Below are 19,138 nucleotides of genomic sequence, written 5' to 3' on the forward strand. Positions count from 1 at the left end.
TGAGGCTGAGAGAGCCCTGATATCACTGCCCGGTCAGAACAGTTTTATCAGTGCCGTGGCGAGCCCAAGGTCACCCAGCTGGCTGCATATGGGGGAGCGCAGAATTGAACCTGGCATGCCAGATTAGAAGTCCACACTCCTAACCACTACACCAAACTGGCTCTCTGGTTTGTGTATATGTTTGTGTATATATATGTAATTTGGTGGGAAGCTATAGACAAATAAAATCAGTGTACAGGCTACTCAGCAAGAAAGAAGAAAATTTGCTAAAAGGCTCAATATGTGACTTTATACTCTTCAGCTGCATCCCCTCCCAGGTTCCAAAGTCCTGTGGTGCCTTGAGAGTTCTGCTAATCTAATATCCCATCAGTTTTGGCCCGTTGTGCCAGAACTGCAACTGAGCCAAGAACCACCTGCATTATGACACACTTTCAGCAAAGATGACAGGCAGCCACAAAGACCTGGAACAAAACCACATGCAGCTTCAGAGGTTTTGCCCCCTTAATTTAATCACAGAAACAGGGAAACCAACAAATTCTGACAGACATATTATTTTCTTTTTAAAATGCCTTGACAAACTTGCATCCGTGACGTGAGCATCTGTACTGCAGATCTGATATCCTTAAATGTCCTCTACATTTCCCCTGTGTCAGTAAATTGGCCTACGGGTGAACTAATTTGTATCATTTAAGCAACTGCTAACAGTTCCTAAATCTTTAATGTGAGGATTCTGGGGGACTTCAGAGTTTGCACTCATAGAGTTGGTTGTGCATATTGTGAGGGAGAATGATTTAAAATTGGCAATTGCTAGACTGAAACAGCACAAAACGTTGGATCTATCCGTTGCCACCATATATTAGCTTACATAAATCTCCAGCTTTAATTTTGAAAAGAAATCTCTAGAAACATTATAAAATAAAAATTGAGAATTCAGAGGAAATGGTAGATCATGGCTATAGATTAAGGTAAAGGTAAATGTATCCTCTGTGCAAGCACTGAGTCATGTCTGACCCTTGGGGTGATGCCCTCTAGTGTTTTCTTGGCAGACTCAATACAGGGTTGTTTGCCATTCCCTTCCCCAGTCATTACCGTTTTACCCCCCAGCACGCAAGCTAGGTACTCATTTTATGAAACGCTCCATTCAGCTTTGCAGTGCTGCGGAACCTAATGAGGAATTTTTACACCCCTCACGATGGTGGCATAGTGGCATGCTGTTATCCTACCATTGTGCGGTAGGACCCTCATGCCCTCCCCCGTTGCCACTGCCGCCATGAGATACAGCAGACCCTTCCTGCCTCAGAGTTGTGCGTGCACATGCACAAGTCTGCGATGAACCGTGTGCACCTGGGGATTTCATCCCCTGTGTGTATACATGAAGCAATGGGCAACATGATCCTCACTAGGATCTGGTAATGGCCTGGTGCAGCCAGCCACATGCATAATCGGTCTTATGGAATCAACCTTCTCTGCCAGAGGTTGGTGGGAAGGGTCTGACTAATTTTCCAAGTGTTTTCCATCTGCTCTGAAAAATTCTCCAGCTCTCCCTTCCTGAAAGTGTAACTCACCATCTGGGGCTGATTAAGAATCACTGATCTAAGCTAAGCCTAACTCAGTTCTTTACTTGACTATGTTTGTTTATATTCTCTCTCTTTCCTCTTCCCTTATCTGATATTCCTTAGGTCATTTGACATCCTTCTTTGGCTATTTCCATGTCTGCTTAGCTTGCTTCTTTTACACATCAGAGTATATGTTTAAGAAGTATTTAGGTTAGTAATACAAGTATCAATATGCATAGCTGGTATTTTACTTTTTCATGTCCTGTTAGTCTTGTTTTCTTACTGACTTTTTTAGCCATGTCTCTTCATTGAACTGATTTTCTTAATTGCCAGGCCTCTGCCTAATTTTTTAAAAAAGAAAAACACAGCTAAAAGAAGAATAGACTTCATGAAAGCTTACAGGATCTGAAAAAACAATTCTCCATGTTCGAGGCATGATTGATCTTTGCTGATTATTGTATTATTCTGTTTAATCGATCTTTGTATTTTTCAAGTTATGCTGAAAATCCTGTCCTTTCTCCTTAAGACTCTACATTAATCTTACTTAGACCTATTATGCACACGCAGCTTACTGCAGAGAATTCTGTGCCTGTCATATGCACTATCCCCCCTCCCCCTTCCCCAGTGTATTTATTCTGCAGCTACCAAAAAAAAAAACACAGGGCTTTTCCACACATCTAAAAAAATAGCATCATGCCAGCGAAATGGCGTAACACAATAAACCCCCCCCCCATTTCTCACCTGCTTGCTCTCCTGCTTCCTTCTGCCACTTTTTGATGCTTCCTAGCACTCTGCCTGAAATGGAGGGAGGATAAGAACACGCTACGCACATGACTCTCCCTCCACCTTCTCATGGCAGGCAGGCAGGTAGCCAATCACCTTTTCCCCTGTTTTAAAGGGACAGCAATGCAAGAATTTTTTAAAAGTGAAACATCTTGATTTTTTAAAATAAGCATCTCCATGCTTATTTTAATTCCTCCTTGAAGCTGAATAAAAGTAATTTTCTTCACAATTTTTTTTGGGGGGGGTGTCTGAGAGGCATGCTTTATGTGTCAACTGGTGGGGAATTTTTTTCTCTGTTTGGGTTAAGCAATGCGCATTTGTTGCTCCAGGAATTTTGCTTTTAAAAAAAAAAGCCCTGTTCCAGGTAGGAGAGGGAGGCAGGCTCGAGGGTGGGCACTGGAGAAGGAGATTGCGCTATTCTGCCCACTTTGATTACGCACATTTCCTTGGCATGTGGTTTGCTGGTTGCTCTCCTCCTGCTCGCACTACATGGCTGGGGGAATCCACTTTATTCCCCAGTTAGCGCTTTAAAATGGAGATGTAGCTGCCGGTTTGCTGCTGGGACGCTGGATGCTGGCAATGTCATACAAAATGCCAAAAATATGGTCTCTGCATAAGGTGAGTATTTCACTTTTTTTATCAGGTACGGAATGGCCCCCAGTTTTTCTCAGTTGGGGTGGGAATGTCACTGGTGTGAGAGGAGCAGCATCCAAAGTTATTTTTAAAAATTACACAATTGCCTATTGCAGCTGTACAGTAGCCTCAAGTAAGTGCCTTCCATTTAAATCCACCAGGTTCAGTTCCTTGAATGAAAGGAAACACAATCCAGAAATCCACCAAACTAATTTTGAAACTGACAAAAGCAGCTGTGATGTTCTGAAGGAGTCTCTAATCTTATCATATCTTGGAAGCTAAGCGGGGTTAGCACTTGAAAGGGAGTCCACTATGGAAGGCTCTGCAGACAAAGGGTAGAGTTTCAAGTGACTCTGAGCCATCCCATCACAGCTTCTAGGCATCTGGCAAAATTGTTTGCGGATGTCTCTGGGCAGCCATTTATCAGGAGGTAGAACTGGGTGTCATCTGCTTATTGATGGCACCAAAGTCCAACCTCCCAGACCAGCTGGGCAAGAGGGCGCATAAAGATATTAAACAAAGTTGGAGAGAGAATCACACCTTGTGTCATCCCATAGTGGATATGACACCAGTGTAACTGCATCTCCCCAATAGCTACTTCTGTCTGTGACACCAGAGAAAGGAGATCAGCCATTGGAGGACTGTCCCCCTTATTCCAACACAAAAAAGGTGGCAATCTAAAAGCCGATGCTCGACTATATTGAATGCTGCCATGAAATCCAGCAATACGAGCAGTGGCAATCCATCCCAGTCCAACTGTCTCCAGAAATCATCCATCAGAGCAACCAACATCATGGCCAGGCCGGAAGCCAGACTGGGACGGGTCCAGGACTGAAGCTTCATCTAGAAAGCCAATTTGGTGTAGTGATTAGGAGTGTGGACTTCTAATCTGGCAAGCCGGGTTTGATTCTGCACTCCGCTACATGCAGCCAGCTGGGTGACCTTGGGCTCGCCACAGCACTGATAAAGCTGTTCTGACTGAGCAGTAATATCAGGGCTCTCTCAGCCTCACCCACCTCACAGGGTGTCTGTTGTGGGGAGAGGAAAGGGAAGACGACTGTAAGCCGCTTTGAGCCTCAGGTAGAGAAAAGTGGCCTATAAAAGCCAACTCTTCTTCTTCCTTTAGGTATATTAGCAATTTTTCCACAGCAGCCTTTTCAACCACCTTCCCCCAAAACACCAAATGCGAGACAGGGCAATAGTTGGCTGAATCCCATGGATCCAATGATGTTTTTTTTCAGCAGCAGGCAGACCACTGCCTCTTTCAGCCCTTCCAGAAATTCTCCCGTTGAGAGGGAGAGGCTAATAATCTCCTGGAGAGGGCCTCCAATCCTTTCATCACTCATTTTGAGGAGCCAATCTCCCCTTGGGTTCAAGTCTCCAGCACAAGGCAGGTAGGTTTTGACTATTACCTGCTTTTCTGGCCAATTCTCTGGCTATTCCTGGACTGTTACTATTATTTAAACCTACTTGATGTTGTCTGGTGTCCTTCTATGTTAGTTTCGATGATGATGGGTGAAAAATGTATCTGGAAGCCTCAAGTTTCCAGGTTTTAGGGGAGCTCAGTTGTACAGCTCCATCTTAACTCACCACCATATTTCTAAATCATGGCAATCAAGAAATAGTTTGGTCTGAGTCATGCCTTATATGATTTCTCTGTACTACAAAAGATACCTAAATTAATTTATACACAGAGAAATAAGTCTTTTTTCTTATTTTTTCTTTTTTCTTTAAAAAAAAAAAGCCCTGTTCCAGGTAGGAGAGGGAGGCAGGAAACCCCCATGTAGCAGGAGCATTCTTTTATGTATTTTGGATGACTTTCGCCTAACACATTCAATATTGCCGAGCAATCTAATTTTATTGGTACCCTATTTATACACCAACCTTATGAAGGGATGTACTATTCAGGTCATTAATATAGTGGATATAGTACATATATAAAACTTTTGGAGTTAAAATCAATTTCCTTTTCTTTTCATTCTAAGTATAGATACTAAATATCCCTTTTGAGCACATTTTCAAGATAATCCACTAGAGTACAATGGAATGGGAAAAGAAAGCAATATTGCATGTGGATCCCACAGAGAGTGATTTTCCTGAGCCATCTATGGTAGTATGTACCATTCAGACTTTAGAGGTTTGTTCCTATATACTTATAGGACTAGATTAGGTGAGCCAGCCTACATAGGAATCCTTACACTGGTTTTGCTCAATCATAGAATCATAGAGTTGGAAGGGACCTCATGGGTCATCTAGTCCATGTAAACTGTCCATGTAAACTGTTCTTTCACCCTTCTGCTGTCTCCTGCTTTAGAGGAATCTGTTCCTGTTGCTGCTTTTTGGCAGGGGGAAGCACAAAGGGCCACCTGTCTACTGCCTGTGCCATTGAAGACTGCACAAAGGTAGGGCTGAAAAGCCTTTCTGGCCAGTTCATAAGGCAAAAGGAAGAGGGGGGCAGCAGTTGTTGAAGCCTTGTATGTCCCCCTCTCGACTACCTTGTCAGTATGTTTCTGTCTCCCATTTGAGTTACAACTCACTTTGATCGAAAGGAAAAGACAAGAGAAAGGGTTAAGCTTGGCAGAATTAATAAGCACATCATTTCATATCCCTCACATCCCTTCATTCTTTCACATGTCATCGCATCATTCTGTTTAAACCTCTTTTTTCCCACCCACAAGAATGATATTAATAGCACAGGCTGCAAAATATGTAATTGTTCTAACTAAAGTGTAATTGCTCTGAACTAATGGCTGCAATCTGTCACATGTAACTTCTCTGCCGATGCCATAGACAGCAATGCTGGCTGTTCTGTGTCTAACAGGGAATGCAGAAGCAAAATAGCAATGGAATTGGGAGGGTTTGCAGAATCCTTTCCCATTAATTGTATAACAAACCCCAAGAATAAAGTGGTGCAAAAGTTTGAAATGATGGCAATTATTTCTTGGATGTCTGCTAAGTTTCTCTAGCCTGTCATTTATTGTTTTGTATTATATTAAACAACACAGATTATCACAAACATCTAAAAATAGACTTGCATTGCAACAATGTGTGTTGATGACAGCATCTCTAGATCATAAAGTATTCTTGGTAAGCATACTACTTGGATTTGATGGCTCTCTTTTACACTCATTAGCGTGTTTGTATTTGTTGGGGGCTTTTTTGTGTGCTTCACCTCCGATATCACAAATCTGTAATGCCTTCCTCTTTAAAACCAAGTCTCTGTACACTTTCCTGCAGAACAGTGATATGTTGATCTTTACAACTGTTGGGTTAATAAAACAGAATTTATGGGCACCAGCTGGTCTAGAAAGATTGGCTATTGTAAGCAAAAGTTTACCTCCCCCTCCCACACACTATTCAGGTTGTTCATTTAGAAATCAAAGAGATCTCATAGTTATACGGCACCTGCCAATTCAATTCAATTTGGTTTGGTCTTCCTAGTTTTTAAAATACAGGTCTGTAACTGTGGCCATAACTACTATAGCATATATCTTGATACTTAACTATATACAAATAAGCACTAAAGTAATTGTTTTCTATCATGCTACTGTGAGCTATCATGCCTAATGTGAGCTATATGTCTGAGGCAAGAATGAAGTAAATTCTTCAAGAGAAATGTTGACTACCAGATTTCACAAATGTGCATGATTTGGTTGAAAATATAGGGTTAGATACAAGGATTCCCTTCTGCTGAGTGAGGAATGTTGTACGAGTGGGGGGAGGGAAGCTTTCTCCATCTAATACAAGGGAGGGCTTAGATTCTACTCACAAGCATAAACATGTAGTAACAGTTGTGTATAAAAAGAGAAGTATACTATCTACATTTACCTACTCTGATCCCAGTTGGCTGCAAAAAGCAAAAGTATTTTCCGACCATAATGATCTCTGTTTTCCAGCACTCCAGGAAATCCATCAATCAGAGCCCGTTTGATCCCTGGATCATCAGCCTTGAAATTTTTGAACATATCCAGGTTCATTTGACGGTATTGAAAGTACTGAGCCAATAACCTGAAGGCATCTGTTTGGTGAAACTTTCTGGCTCGGAGAAACCTCAAGATGAAGGCATCATCTGTACGTAAAAATCCAATGTCAGGCCTGGTGATGATCATATCCCTGACTTGCTGGATGTCCTGGTGCAAAACATCTGGGTTTTCACTGAGCTCCAGGCGGGCTTTCTCTATAGTCTCTGGACTGAGTCCAGCATGTAAGTGAGTCATCTTTGTAAAAGTCCTGATTCCAAACACTTCAGATGGATGATTAGCAGATAAGCTGGTCCCATTCAACTAGTAGTCTGTGAGAAGTATGATCCATTCATCTGCTTGAATTGTAATGATGACAACTGGTAGTGCTTTCCCACATCCATGCAAGAAGGACTCACATTCAGTCCATGTTCAAAGGAACCCATCCAACAGAGGAGCCACTTGCAAAAACATTAGCTGAAAAACAAACACAAAAAGCACAGATTACTTGTGTGTAAATGGCATGTGTATGAAAACATTTTCCACCATAGGCATTTTATTTTTTTATTGTTATTGCCAAGCCGATTAAAATTTTAAAATTCCAATCTCAACCGTTTTAGAATGGGATAGTTAGCACAAAGATATCATTATGTATCGTGCGCACATAATATAAAGGCATTACGAACACAGCTTGATGAATTTCTAATTGGATGGAGCCTTTAGCATTGCTGAAATTGCACTGATTTCATGTCATATTACAATTCCTTATTTAATTAGATGCAAATAATAATGGGAGATGTTGAGAGATCCATCCAGATAGATCATTGCTAGCCTTACAGCAAAAGGTCACCTCCAGTGCCAGCCTGAAGAAGTAATGCCAAAACCTTTTTGTGATTATTAGTGTGGATCTTCAGGACAGATGAGAACACATTTTTTGAAAAGTCCCACTCACAGTTTTACAACGTACCACTATTTGAAAAAGAGGCTATAAACATATCAGATTAGGAATACTGCTTGTATCAAAGATAATTCACAATAAAGTTGCATGCAGGTTATAGTTTTCAAGTGCTCTTTGTGCAAGTTATCTTTCAGGTGATGTAAAGATGTGCTAAAAGTCAGTACAAATCTCACATCCATAGCAATTCTTGCAAAGGGGACTTGTAAAAAGACAACCAGCGTAGTGCCACAAATGCTGTGCTAGATTTGGAAACATAGTTGCAACTCCCCATTTAGCTAAACCTGTTGAATGGCCTGTTCTGAACTGGATGGTCCAGACTACCTCAATCTCATCAGATCTCATAAGTGAAGCAGGGTTGACCCTGGTTAGGATTTGGATGGCAGACCACCAGGGATGCCCAGGGATGCCACACAGGCAAAGGCACAGCACCTCTGCTCATCTCTTGCCTTGAAAACCCTACAGTAGCTGTAAGTTGCCTGAAACTTCATGGCACTTTCCACCCCCTCTGAATGGCCTTCAGCACATCCAACTTTCAGCCAAGCTCACCTTAGAAGCTTGTTCTAAGCCTAAAATTATGGAAAGTACATGGACAAATGTGAGTCTCAATCCAATAGTTATCATTTTGCATCCCATCCTAACTGGAATACAAACGATAGTTGATAATATAATAAAACATTAGGATCTCTCCATTATTTTGGTACCTGTCTGATTGACCAGAGTTATAGAAAATCAAAGTGAGAAGGTGAAAGAGGAAAGAGATTGCGGCTCCATCTATTTATTGCAAATTCCTGTGTTCTTTGGGAAATAACATAAGGACTTTGTGACAGACATGTTGTGGAAGCTTTGTGCCTCCCGAACTCACATCAGCTCTTTTTGGCTTGCAACAATGTAGGGGAAAGCATCTGTGACCTCCAACACCTCCACCCCTCAATGTATTCATCTCTGCAGATTCTTCCATAGAGCCATTATTGTTCATATGGTAAAAATCATATTACTTACAAGTTGCATGGCAAAGCCCAAAGTAGCTCGATGGGTGGTCTGTAGATGTGAAAATGGCATAAGGGGAGAAGCTAAAACCACTTATCTCTGCATGTTCCAGTCCCAAACAGTGTGTGTGTGTGTGTGTGTGTGTGTGTGTGTGTGTGTGGGAGCCAATGTGCATCTGGGAGGCATAAAAGTGTCGTCCCTTGTGTAGTCCAAAATCCTCATACTCTTCCCCAACAAACAAGGACTAAAAAGACTGATTTAGGAAATGGAAGGAGGACCTTATAATCAAGAAGGAATACAAACAAATAACCAATGCATGTAGAAAGCTGAAGCTCAGTATGAGCTTAGGCTAGCAAGAAATCCTAAAAATAACAAAAAAGGTTCTTTATTTATATTCAGAGTAAGAAAATAACAGGGACATTATAGGACCATTGTGGGAACATGAAAGTGACATCGTATCAGGTGATGAAGAAAGCGCTGAACTGCTCGATTCCTTCTTCTCAGTCTTCTCTTGTGAGGGGAATCATGCTCAATGGGGCAAAATCATTTCACATGATGAGAGATGGGAGTTGGGGCCTAGGTTCACTGTAGGGGTAGTCCATAAATACTAGTTTCTTTAAATGAAACCAAATCCTCTTGGCCAGATGAATTGATTCCAAGACTATTAAAATAACTTGCAGATGTAATTTCTGAGCCTCTGTCCAATATTTTTAACAATTCTTGGAGGATGGGTGAAGTGCCAGAAGATAGGAGGCGGTTTAATGTTGTCCCCATCTTCAAGAAGAGGAAAAAAGGAGAATCTGGGTAACTACTGACCCATCAGCTTGACATCTATCACTGGCAAATTTTTAGAACAAATCATCAAACAGTCCTTGAGCAGCTAGGGCAGATGGCTGTAATTACTAAGAGTCAGCATGGCTTTCTCAAGAACAAGTCATGTCAGACTAACCGCCCCCTCTCTCTCTGAGAAAATTACTACCTTGCTATATCAGAGGAATGCTGTGGGCATAATTTACCTTGATTTCAGTAAGGCTTTTGATAAGGTTCTGCATGATATTCTTATTGGCAAGTTGGTAAAATGAGCTATGGTTCCGATTACTGTTAGATGGATCGGGAACTGGTTGACAAATTGCACTCAACTGGTGCTTGTTAATTTTTTGTCCTGGGCCCTGTGTTGTTCGATATATTTATAAATAATTTGGATGAAGGAATAGAGGGAGTGCTTATTAAATTTTCAGATGACATTATGGGAGAAGTAGCAAAGACACCAGAAGACAGAATCAGAATACAGCATGGTCTTTACAGGCTAGAAAATTGGGCTAAAATGAATAAAATGAATTTTAATACTGAAAAATGCAAAGTTCTTCATTTAGGTAGGAAAAATCTTAGTAGACCATACACTGAACAAGAGTCAGCAGTATGACTTGGTGGCTAAATATAGGATGGGGGAGACTTGTCTTGGCAGTAGTATGTGTGAAAAGAATCTAGGAGTCTTAGTAAACCATACATTGAACATGAATCAGCAGTGTGACTTGGTGGCTAAAATGGCACATGGTGAAGATGGTGAAGGGTTTGGAGACCAAGTCATATGAGGAAAAGTTGAGGGAGCTTGGTCTGTTTAGCCTGGAGATAAAGACAACTAAGAGGTGATACGACAATCATCTTCAAAAACATGAAGGGCTGTCATATAGAAGATGGAGCAGAATTATTTTCTGTTGCCCCAGAGGGTCAGACCACAACCAATGGGTTGAAATTAATTCAAAATAATTTTCAGCTAAACATCCAGAAGAAGTTCCTGACTGTTAGTGTGGTTTCTCAGTGGAACAGGCTTCCTTGGAAGGTGGTAGGTTCTCCTTCTTTGGAAGTTTTTAAGCAGAGGCTAGATAGTCATCTGACAGACATGCTGATTTTAAGAGGTTAGGCTGTTTGTGAGTGAGTGGGGAGGAAGGGATATTCCAGTGTTTGTCTATTGTCTATATTCTTGCATACCCAGGGAATTGCTGATTGCCACTATGGGATGATAGGTGAATTCCCTCCAGGCCAGGCTGAATTCAGGAGAATTTTAGTGGCAATGATCACTTGGGCATGAAATTGGGGTCATTGTGGGTAGTTGTGAGTTACTGCATTGTGCAGGGGGTTGGATTAGATGATCCTGGAGGTACCTTCCAACTCTATGATTTTATGATTCTATGATTGCCCATCTGTTTAGCAGGTATGACCTTAGAGAACCTAATAACTCATGCACCACAGGAGCTGCTGCTTACATGGAACCTTTACAAGCCAGAGAACCAGCAAAGTGATGGGGCAAGACTTTTGGAAAAAGACAGACTTATTGTGAAACCCTGACTGCTTCCACCCAGAGATCTACCTGCTGAGTAGATCTTAGCATGCTCTCTGTGGGGGGGGGGGAAGGTCCAAATGATGCTATGCTCTTTCTGAACATGACTTGTACAGTTCTATGACTTTCCCTTTTAAGTTAAAGCAAAGAAACAGGAGAACAGCATAAGCCCCATTGCTGCCCAGTGCAGAAAAGGGAACACAGATATATCTGTGTTTCCCATGCCCTGGGGAAAATGAAGGCCTGAGTCAGACCAGGCCGGGGACAGCCCCGGCCTGTGCTGACATCAAGTGGAACTGGAAATTTGCACTGCCACTGGACAAGTGGTGAGTTGGGGCAAATTCTTGTTTGCCCCAAATTCATAGAGTGAAGCTCTATGCCCAGCCAATCGAGGAAAGCCGAAATTAGCACTAACTCTGGCATTTCCCCCATCTTTTTAACCCTTTAACAGGACTTTTTTCCTTTAATGAACTCAGAAGTTCTGTAGGGAGTAGAACTAGATGACTCTAGAGGTCCCTTCCAATTCTGATTTTAAGAGAGGGGTGGGGAGGCAAGGGATGTGAAGGGAGTGTTTCAGTGCTATTCTAATGCACCTCTTTCTTGCTGTTCCTTTTATGGGGGGAGTAGTGGGGGTCCTTTTTGATAAGAAAATCTGCCCAACTCTGCTGTTTGTTAAATGGATTAATTTAAAAGCTTTATACCCTGCACTCTAAACATGCCTAAGGTGGCTAACTTCATAAAAGTTTTAAAAATCATGAGTCCTTTGCAGGGGCCCCAGAGTACTGCTTCAGGAGAAGACCTTAACTGGTGAGCTGTGCGTTCCCATCAGTTACCCTCCCAATACATTCTGATATCCATGAATTCGAAGGTGTCTTAAGCAAGATTCTGATGAAGGGACACAGAAAACACCTAAATAAACAAATTAGGGTTGCCAATCTCCAGGTGGTGTTTGGCCTTCTCCTGGAATTGCACCCAATTTCCAGTCTACCTAGATCAATTTTGTTGGAGAAAATGGCAGCTTCAGGGAATGGTCTCTATAGCTTCACATCCCTGTTGAGCTCCCTCCCCTGTATCTTCTTTCCATATAGGCACCACCCCGATGGCCAGTACAATTCCTATCCTCACAAAGTATCAGAAGAGTGACTGTATGGAACTATTCCAGAGAATAACAGTTTGAGATTTTATTATACTCACACTAGTTCCAAGGAAAATCTAGTTCATGAAATCATGACCTGGTAGTATGATACATTATAATGCATATAAGAGGCAGATTTGCTACATTGAGAACTATTTACCACTTTTCAGGAAGATGTATAGGCTTCAGAACACATGATAAGCAAACAGGAAAAGCCAAAAATCACAAGATAGCAGAGCATTTCCATGGAGAAGGATGGGCACTTGCTGTGGCTGAGGCTTTGGTACCGATTTTGTTAGCAGATTCAAATGGGATGCTGTTAGGGTTGACAAGACACCCCAGAATCTCCTGGAGCCAGCTTGGTGTAGTGGTCAGGAGCACAGACTTCTAATCTGGTGAGCCCAAATTGATTCCCCGTTATCCCACATGCAACCAGCTGAGTAATCTTGGGATTGTCACAGCACTGATAAAGCTGTTTTGATCGAGCAGTTATATCAGGGCTCTCTCAGCCTCACCCATCTCAGAGGGTGTCTGTTGTGGGGGAAGGAAAGGGAAGGCGACTGCAAGCCGTTTTGAGACTCCTGGGAAAGAAAAGCATCCTATAAGAACCATCTCCATCTCCTTTAAAAGGGGATGCTGTGTGTACAGTCCTGCTGCATGTGCACTGTTAGCAGGGCAGCAGAACACTTGCTCAGGCTACAGCTCTCTGATGTGCTAACATCCATTGTGGGAGAGCTCAGCGTTATGAGACTAACTTATGCCAACATGACATTTCAGCCCAGGTATACATCTCCTACATCTCATTGACTTCAATGAACCATAGTTCATAGTAACATGAAAACAGTACAGATTTTTCAGATCCTATAAAATATCTCAGATTACACAAAATGTGTATCCAGGGCCATAATTCTTACACAATTATGTGTAATTCTTACACATCTATCTTGCTTGGATGGATGATATCTGGTGCCGGCTGGATCAGGGCAGTTCAGCCATCCTCGTACTTAAATCTGTCAGCCACATTTGATGTGGTCGACCTCAAGCTGTTGGCCCACCGCCTCACCGTGACCGATTTTTTTTGGAAGACAGAAGATAACACACTTGCTACACAAGTGGTAGAATGCATATCTGTATATCATTTGTTGGTTGTTCGCTCTCATGTACTTTAAAAGATTATGTCTAGGAATTCTTGTGTATGGACTCTGGCATCATACTGATGGGAAAATCCTTTGTATGAAGTGACCTCCAGCAACGATTCACAATTATTATAAGATTAAAGATAACGGTATCCCCTGTGCAAGCACCGGGTCATGTCTGACCCTTGGGGTGATGCCCTCTAGCGTTTTCATGGCAGACTCAATATGGGGTGGTTTGCCAGTGCCTTCCTGGTGGCTCTAAATATCACCTGGACTGTACCAACGAAGGCTCCTGCTCATGTGTGATTGTTCAACAAGACATTGCAATGATGCCAGAAGGGAAGTGTGTGGGCAGGGAAGGAAACCAGATGCTTTCGCAGAATGAGTCAATCTAGTACAGTATGATCAGTTGCCTAATTACTACTTTAAAGCCATTTCCATTTTGATTGCATGACGTAACTATGGACCTTGCGTCTTTATGGAAGAAAGTATAAAAAAGAAAATCTGTTTCCTAATTGTTCCCCCATGAAACAGGAGCTTGCTAGGAGGAGATGTTCTTTATACAAGCAGAACTTATGCCAGCACAAATATGCCAGTCCTTCAGGAAAATGTTCTTTTCTGTGCAACTGGGTGTCAGTTGGTCTGTAGGGATATGAAACTCCATCATCTTCCCAGAAGGCTCATCCAAAACAGCACATAGGTAAACCAGCATGATACAGTGGCTAGAGGAATAAGGACCATGGAGAATCCCTGCCATGAAACTTTCTGAATAACTTTGGCCCAGTCACTGTGTCTCAGCTAATTTGGTTCAAGAATTATTGGAAGGAGAGCAGGGGGCAAAGAACAGATACTTCATAAGGTTCACTAAGCTGATTGATAAATGTGTGCATGTTAAATGTTAAAAACTCAGGCTGCAATCCTAAGAACACTCTGCTCGAAGTAAGCCTCACTGAATCATAGAATTGGAAGGGTCCTCCTGGGTCATCTAGTCCAACCCCTTGCACAATGCAGGAACTCATAACTGCATAAATAAAATTAGACTTCTGACTAGACTTCTGACTGTTTAGGTTTGCTCTGTCAGGGAACTTTCACTGGCAGATATCCGTGAATTTACCTTGCTCTAAATATCAAAGTGAACCATGGCTATGTTTTATTTCCAGTTTCATGAATTACTATGAATTGATGGCATATACCATGTGGTGGAAGGGGAATGAAATTTCAGCTGACATAGTGATCCCATAGGCTTTTCAAAGCAAGAGATGAACAAGTAAAGGTGGTTTGCCGGTGCCTTCCTCTGCAGAGCAACCCCTGGCTTCCTTTGTGGTCTCCCACCCAAGTGCGATCAAGGACTGACCTTGCTTAGTTTCCAAGATCTGACAAGATTGGGTTAGCCTGGGCCATATACTGATTGGTACATATTATTGGCAAATCTCAAGGCCAGTGAAAAAAAATTGTGTTCATTTCTGTCATTAATTGATACAGCATAAGGTTTATGCAAACAAACCATGTGATACCATCATTTTTGACTTTTAACAGTGAATATCAAGCATCACAAAGGGCTTTTAGAGAATGGTCTAATATCACCCTGATTTTCCCAGCTGTACCTTCTCCTTCAGCTGCCTGTGCATTTTGTATTACTCTTAAATGGTTTCATACATACACATTGTCAGACTCCAGTATTGGGCTGGAGCCCAGGGCTCTCTCCTTCTTCAAGGTTAGTTTAGTAGAGCTTGTCCTGGGTGAAGAACCTTGGAAAAGAGCAAGGAGGGTTGTTCTTTTTTTTTTACAGCATCCTCTTCCTGCTACTGTCACTAGCCTATCTCTGATAGCTTTAGCTGAGATCCACCCTTACCTCCCTGTTTCTTCCAACGTGCACCAAGAGATAGGACAAGTCTGGCCTCACCCACTCCCTCTATTTTGGGGGGGTGGGCCAATGGGAGTCCTAGGCCCAATAGGCAGCTGTCTGCCTGAGATTCCATTGCCTCTGCCCCATGGGAAGCCCTATATGGCTCCTCCTGTTGGCCTAATATGGCCACTAAAGTCCTACCCTTCCAAAGAAGGCTTCTGACTCCCACAGCAGATGAGGAACAGGCCATCACTTGTGGCAGATTCTGCTACTTCTCTGCCACCCTTGTAGCCTCATGCTTCTGCTGCTGCTGTCCCTTGGCATTTGGCTGTTGGCCAGTTGCTTGCCTGTCTGGCATCTTTGTGTATTGTGGTGAGCTGGAAAGTTGCTCTTGTGGCATCACACGAGGCTTTTGTGGTCATCCCTGGATGATTCTTTTGGCACTTTCTGAAGGCCTCCATCTTTTCACAGGTAAATGTGGAAGTGGGAGGTTTGACAGCAGGCACACATGAATACAATTCAGCAGCGGACAAGGAATACTTCAGTCATTATACCCTTGGAAGTTTGACCTCCTGATAACTAACTTACTTAGTAAGTATGTTAAGGAAACTTCAATTTTGGTTGCTTTAGTTTTGGGGGAGATGTAAAAAACGTACATACCCACAAAGCAAGCAAAGATTTCTGAGAAGATGGTTTGACATTACAAATTGATATGATAGTAAACACACATCTGAATACGAACAATTGTTTTATAGGTCCAGTTCTGCTAATCCTGATAATGAAACCTAAACTCAGATTAAGCAGATGGACTGCTGCTATTCTACATAAATAACTATGGCAATCAAAGGATCCGTTGGGGGGAAAAAAATTCAAAAAAATCCTTTCCTTTGGATGACCTGGTTTCTACACATTCCCAGAGATTTTCAGAGCAGGAATGAGTCAACAAAAATGTGATGATTCAGAACCATACTTTCAAAATGCCCAATTGCTGCAAAAATAAAAAAGAACTCCACAATCTCAGAGGTAAATCTTTCCAGATTAAAGATATTTGAAAGAATATCCATCCTACAACCAGCACACACAGAGAGAGAAGCCATACCTTTGCTGTTTAGGACATGACATCATGCTGTTACATAACGTCATTTACTTGTTGGCACTGCACTAACTTTTAATGTACCGGGAAAATCTGTGCTATCATCTGCTTATACCCTGAAAGCTCAGGAAATCTCAGACTCTCTCTCTGATCTTGCCTTCCAAATATAAACCAATCACTGACTCCCGATGAACAAAGACCAGCCATCTGTTCTTTAATTTTCATATTATTTTGCCTCTCCCCCCCCCCCATGCCACCCCGCCCATGGCAGCCATTGGCACCAGTCACCAGAAGAGAGCTTCAGGATTGGAAATGAATGTGAAGTAATGCCAATTAAAATGTTTAGGTGCATTTGGAGGGGTGGGGGAGGTTCCTTCTCTGACCTTAACTGCGTTAAACACACAAAAAACACATATACATATATTCTTACTTTCTGCAGTAAACAGTACCAGGAGGAATCTCTCTCTTTCTTGTTTCCCGCACCTTCTTCATATTAATACTTATGAATTCCCATTCAGAAAGCAGAAAATTCAGTTGACCCTGTTTGTTTTCCCTAATGCATCCTCTCATCCCGTAATTAATATCCTTGGTGAAAGCAGGCAGCAATTTGCTTAGAAGAAGCAGCTACCTTCTGGTCTGTACATCCACCCCATTTCTCTTTTCCTGCCTGTCCCAGGAGACTCAGCCTTACCCTTATCCCCAACTCTCCCAGGCTTTTCCTGCTGTTTTCAATTTATGTCACCTTCACCTGAACTTTCCCCCTGTCAACTCATGCCTCCTCCAGTGATCTGGTGTTTGTATGGATGGTTTTCATTTTTCACTGACCTCTTGGGAAATGCAAAATATGCTCAGATTGAACAAAAAGGGGGGGGGGAATAAAAAGACAGAAAAGGTTAGACTTGAGGCAGGGAGGAGAGATGGGGGAGAGTGCAGATGGATTGCAGGAAAGAGCTATCCACACAAGGTAGTGCTGAAACGCCGCAGCCATGGCATTGCAACAAAAAAGGGGGAAATGGGAAAAGAGACACTACAGCAAACATTGAAAAGAACAGCCCAAATACCTTTCAGAACTGTACAGCCTCTCTCTGACTTGTGTTTTCTCCTGGAGTCCTTGCTGATGAGATGGGTGGGGAGGAAGATTTCTTTCTGTTAGCATCAGCCTAAGAGCTCTCCACAGAACTGTGAATGAGTGAGCTCTGGCTCCACGGGCTATGAAAATTTTGGTAGGATGCGTGTGTGCCTTCTCCACACAGTGGCAACTCTCCCCCTGGGTCCTAAACACCTTCTGTCTTCATCCTGTTCTTGTAACAGGAGAGCACAATGTGAGAACACATGATGAGATCCCGCCTGTGACAGATGCTACCCTAAGTGTTATTCATGACACATTGAAAATGATCTAGGGATATATGACAAAAGAACAGACACCCTATGCAAAATGCCTTCCTGCTGTGTTGCTGAAGGCAAAGCTTCTGAAAATGCGTCCTTTGCAGATGTTTATCATTAAACATCTAGGATAGTGAAAAAAATGCAATAATGGGAAGAAGAAATTGCTGCTCTTGTTTGCTAGACTTTCAGAGTAGAAACAGCACCTAAACCATGGCTATGAAAAGCTGAACACTGCAGCTGACAGCAGGAGATGTAAATCCCCCACCCCACCCCATACACACAATTTTTCACGTCTCAGTATCAAGCTGAGCACAGTGTCGTGAAAAACAAAGCAACCTTCATTAAATGCCTGAATTTCTTGCTTCCAGTTATATTTGCTGGTTGCACATGGGCTGGGGAGCGGCAGCATATGGCAGCTTTCTAATCGCAGTATATGCAGCCAGAAAGGGACTTGTGCAACCAAGAGCAGATTACAGAATATATATTCTGTTTAGGATTATCACTTATATGAGTGTGTATGTGTGTATGATGATTCATGCACATTTTTCTGACATAAATATTTGAAATGTGTTCACACACAAGGAATACTAATTGAAATCTAAATTGTTAGTGCATAACTGTACAGAGGCTGCAATGCTGCTCCCTTGTTGTGCTTCTAGCTTGAAACTCTGAACAAACACTTAATTTGAATCAGCGCTGCACCCCAGGAGGACCTGCCCTCATTGGTGCTCTGTAATAAAGGTAAAGGTAAAGGTATCACCTGTGCAAGCACCGAGTCATGTCTGACCCTTGGGGTGACGCCCTCTAGCGTTTTCATGGCAGACTCAATACGGGGTGGTTTGCCAGTGCCTTCCCCAGTCATGACCGTTTACCCCCCAGCAAGCTGGGTACTCATTTTACCGACCTCGGAAGGATGGAAGGCTGAGTCAACCTTGAGCCGGCTGCTGGGATTGAACTCCCAGCCTTATGGGCAAAGCTTTCAGACGGCTGCCTTACCACTCTGCGCCACAAGAGGCTCTTGCTCTGTAATATGCACAACAATAAAAGAGAGAATCTTTATCCATGTGCAGAATGCCTTTTGAGTATAATGAATAATTGCAACCAATTTAGGACCAGGGAAAGGGCTTCCAAGATACAGTACTGAATGTAGGAGCGCAACCAAATGATTCATACCTGGTAAGCCCATTGACTTCAACAGAAGAGTGTAACTCTGCTTATGATTGTGCTGGCAACTCTTATTTTAGGACTAATGACTGGGGAAGGCACTGGCAAACCACCCCGTATTGAGTCTGCCATGAAAACGCTAGAGGGCGTCACCCCAAGGGTCA

General features: G+C 42.5%; 1 protein-coding gene across 1 annotated transcript in view; it reads right to left on the reverse strand.

The window, feature by feature from the left end:
* Positions 1 to 17,646, reverse strand: part of CLVS1 (clavesin 1) — a 70,466-nt gene extending 52,820 nt beyond the window's left edge. The window contains exons 1-2 of the mRNA XM_077352318.1: positions 17,486 to 17,646; positions 6,801 to 7,408 (exon numbers count right to left, since the gene is read on the reverse strand). Coding sequence (XP_077208433.1) covers positions 6,801 to 7,189 — 389 coding nt within the window. The 5' untranslated portion in view covers positions 7,190 to 7,408; positions 17,486 to 17,646. The remainder of the gene's footprint in view (positions 1 to 6,800; positions 7,409 to 17,485) is intronic.
* Positions 17,647 to 19,138: the final 1,492 nt, after the last annotated feature.

The sequence above is a fragment of the Paroedura picta genome, chromosome 9 (assembly GCF_049243985.1).
Source record: "Paroedura picta isolate Pp20150507F chromosome 9, Ppicta_v3.0, whole genome shotgun sequence".
In the NCBI taxonomy this organism is placed as follows: Eukaryota; Metazoa; Chordata; class Lepidosauria; order Squamata; family Gekkonidae; genus Paroedura; species Paroedura picta.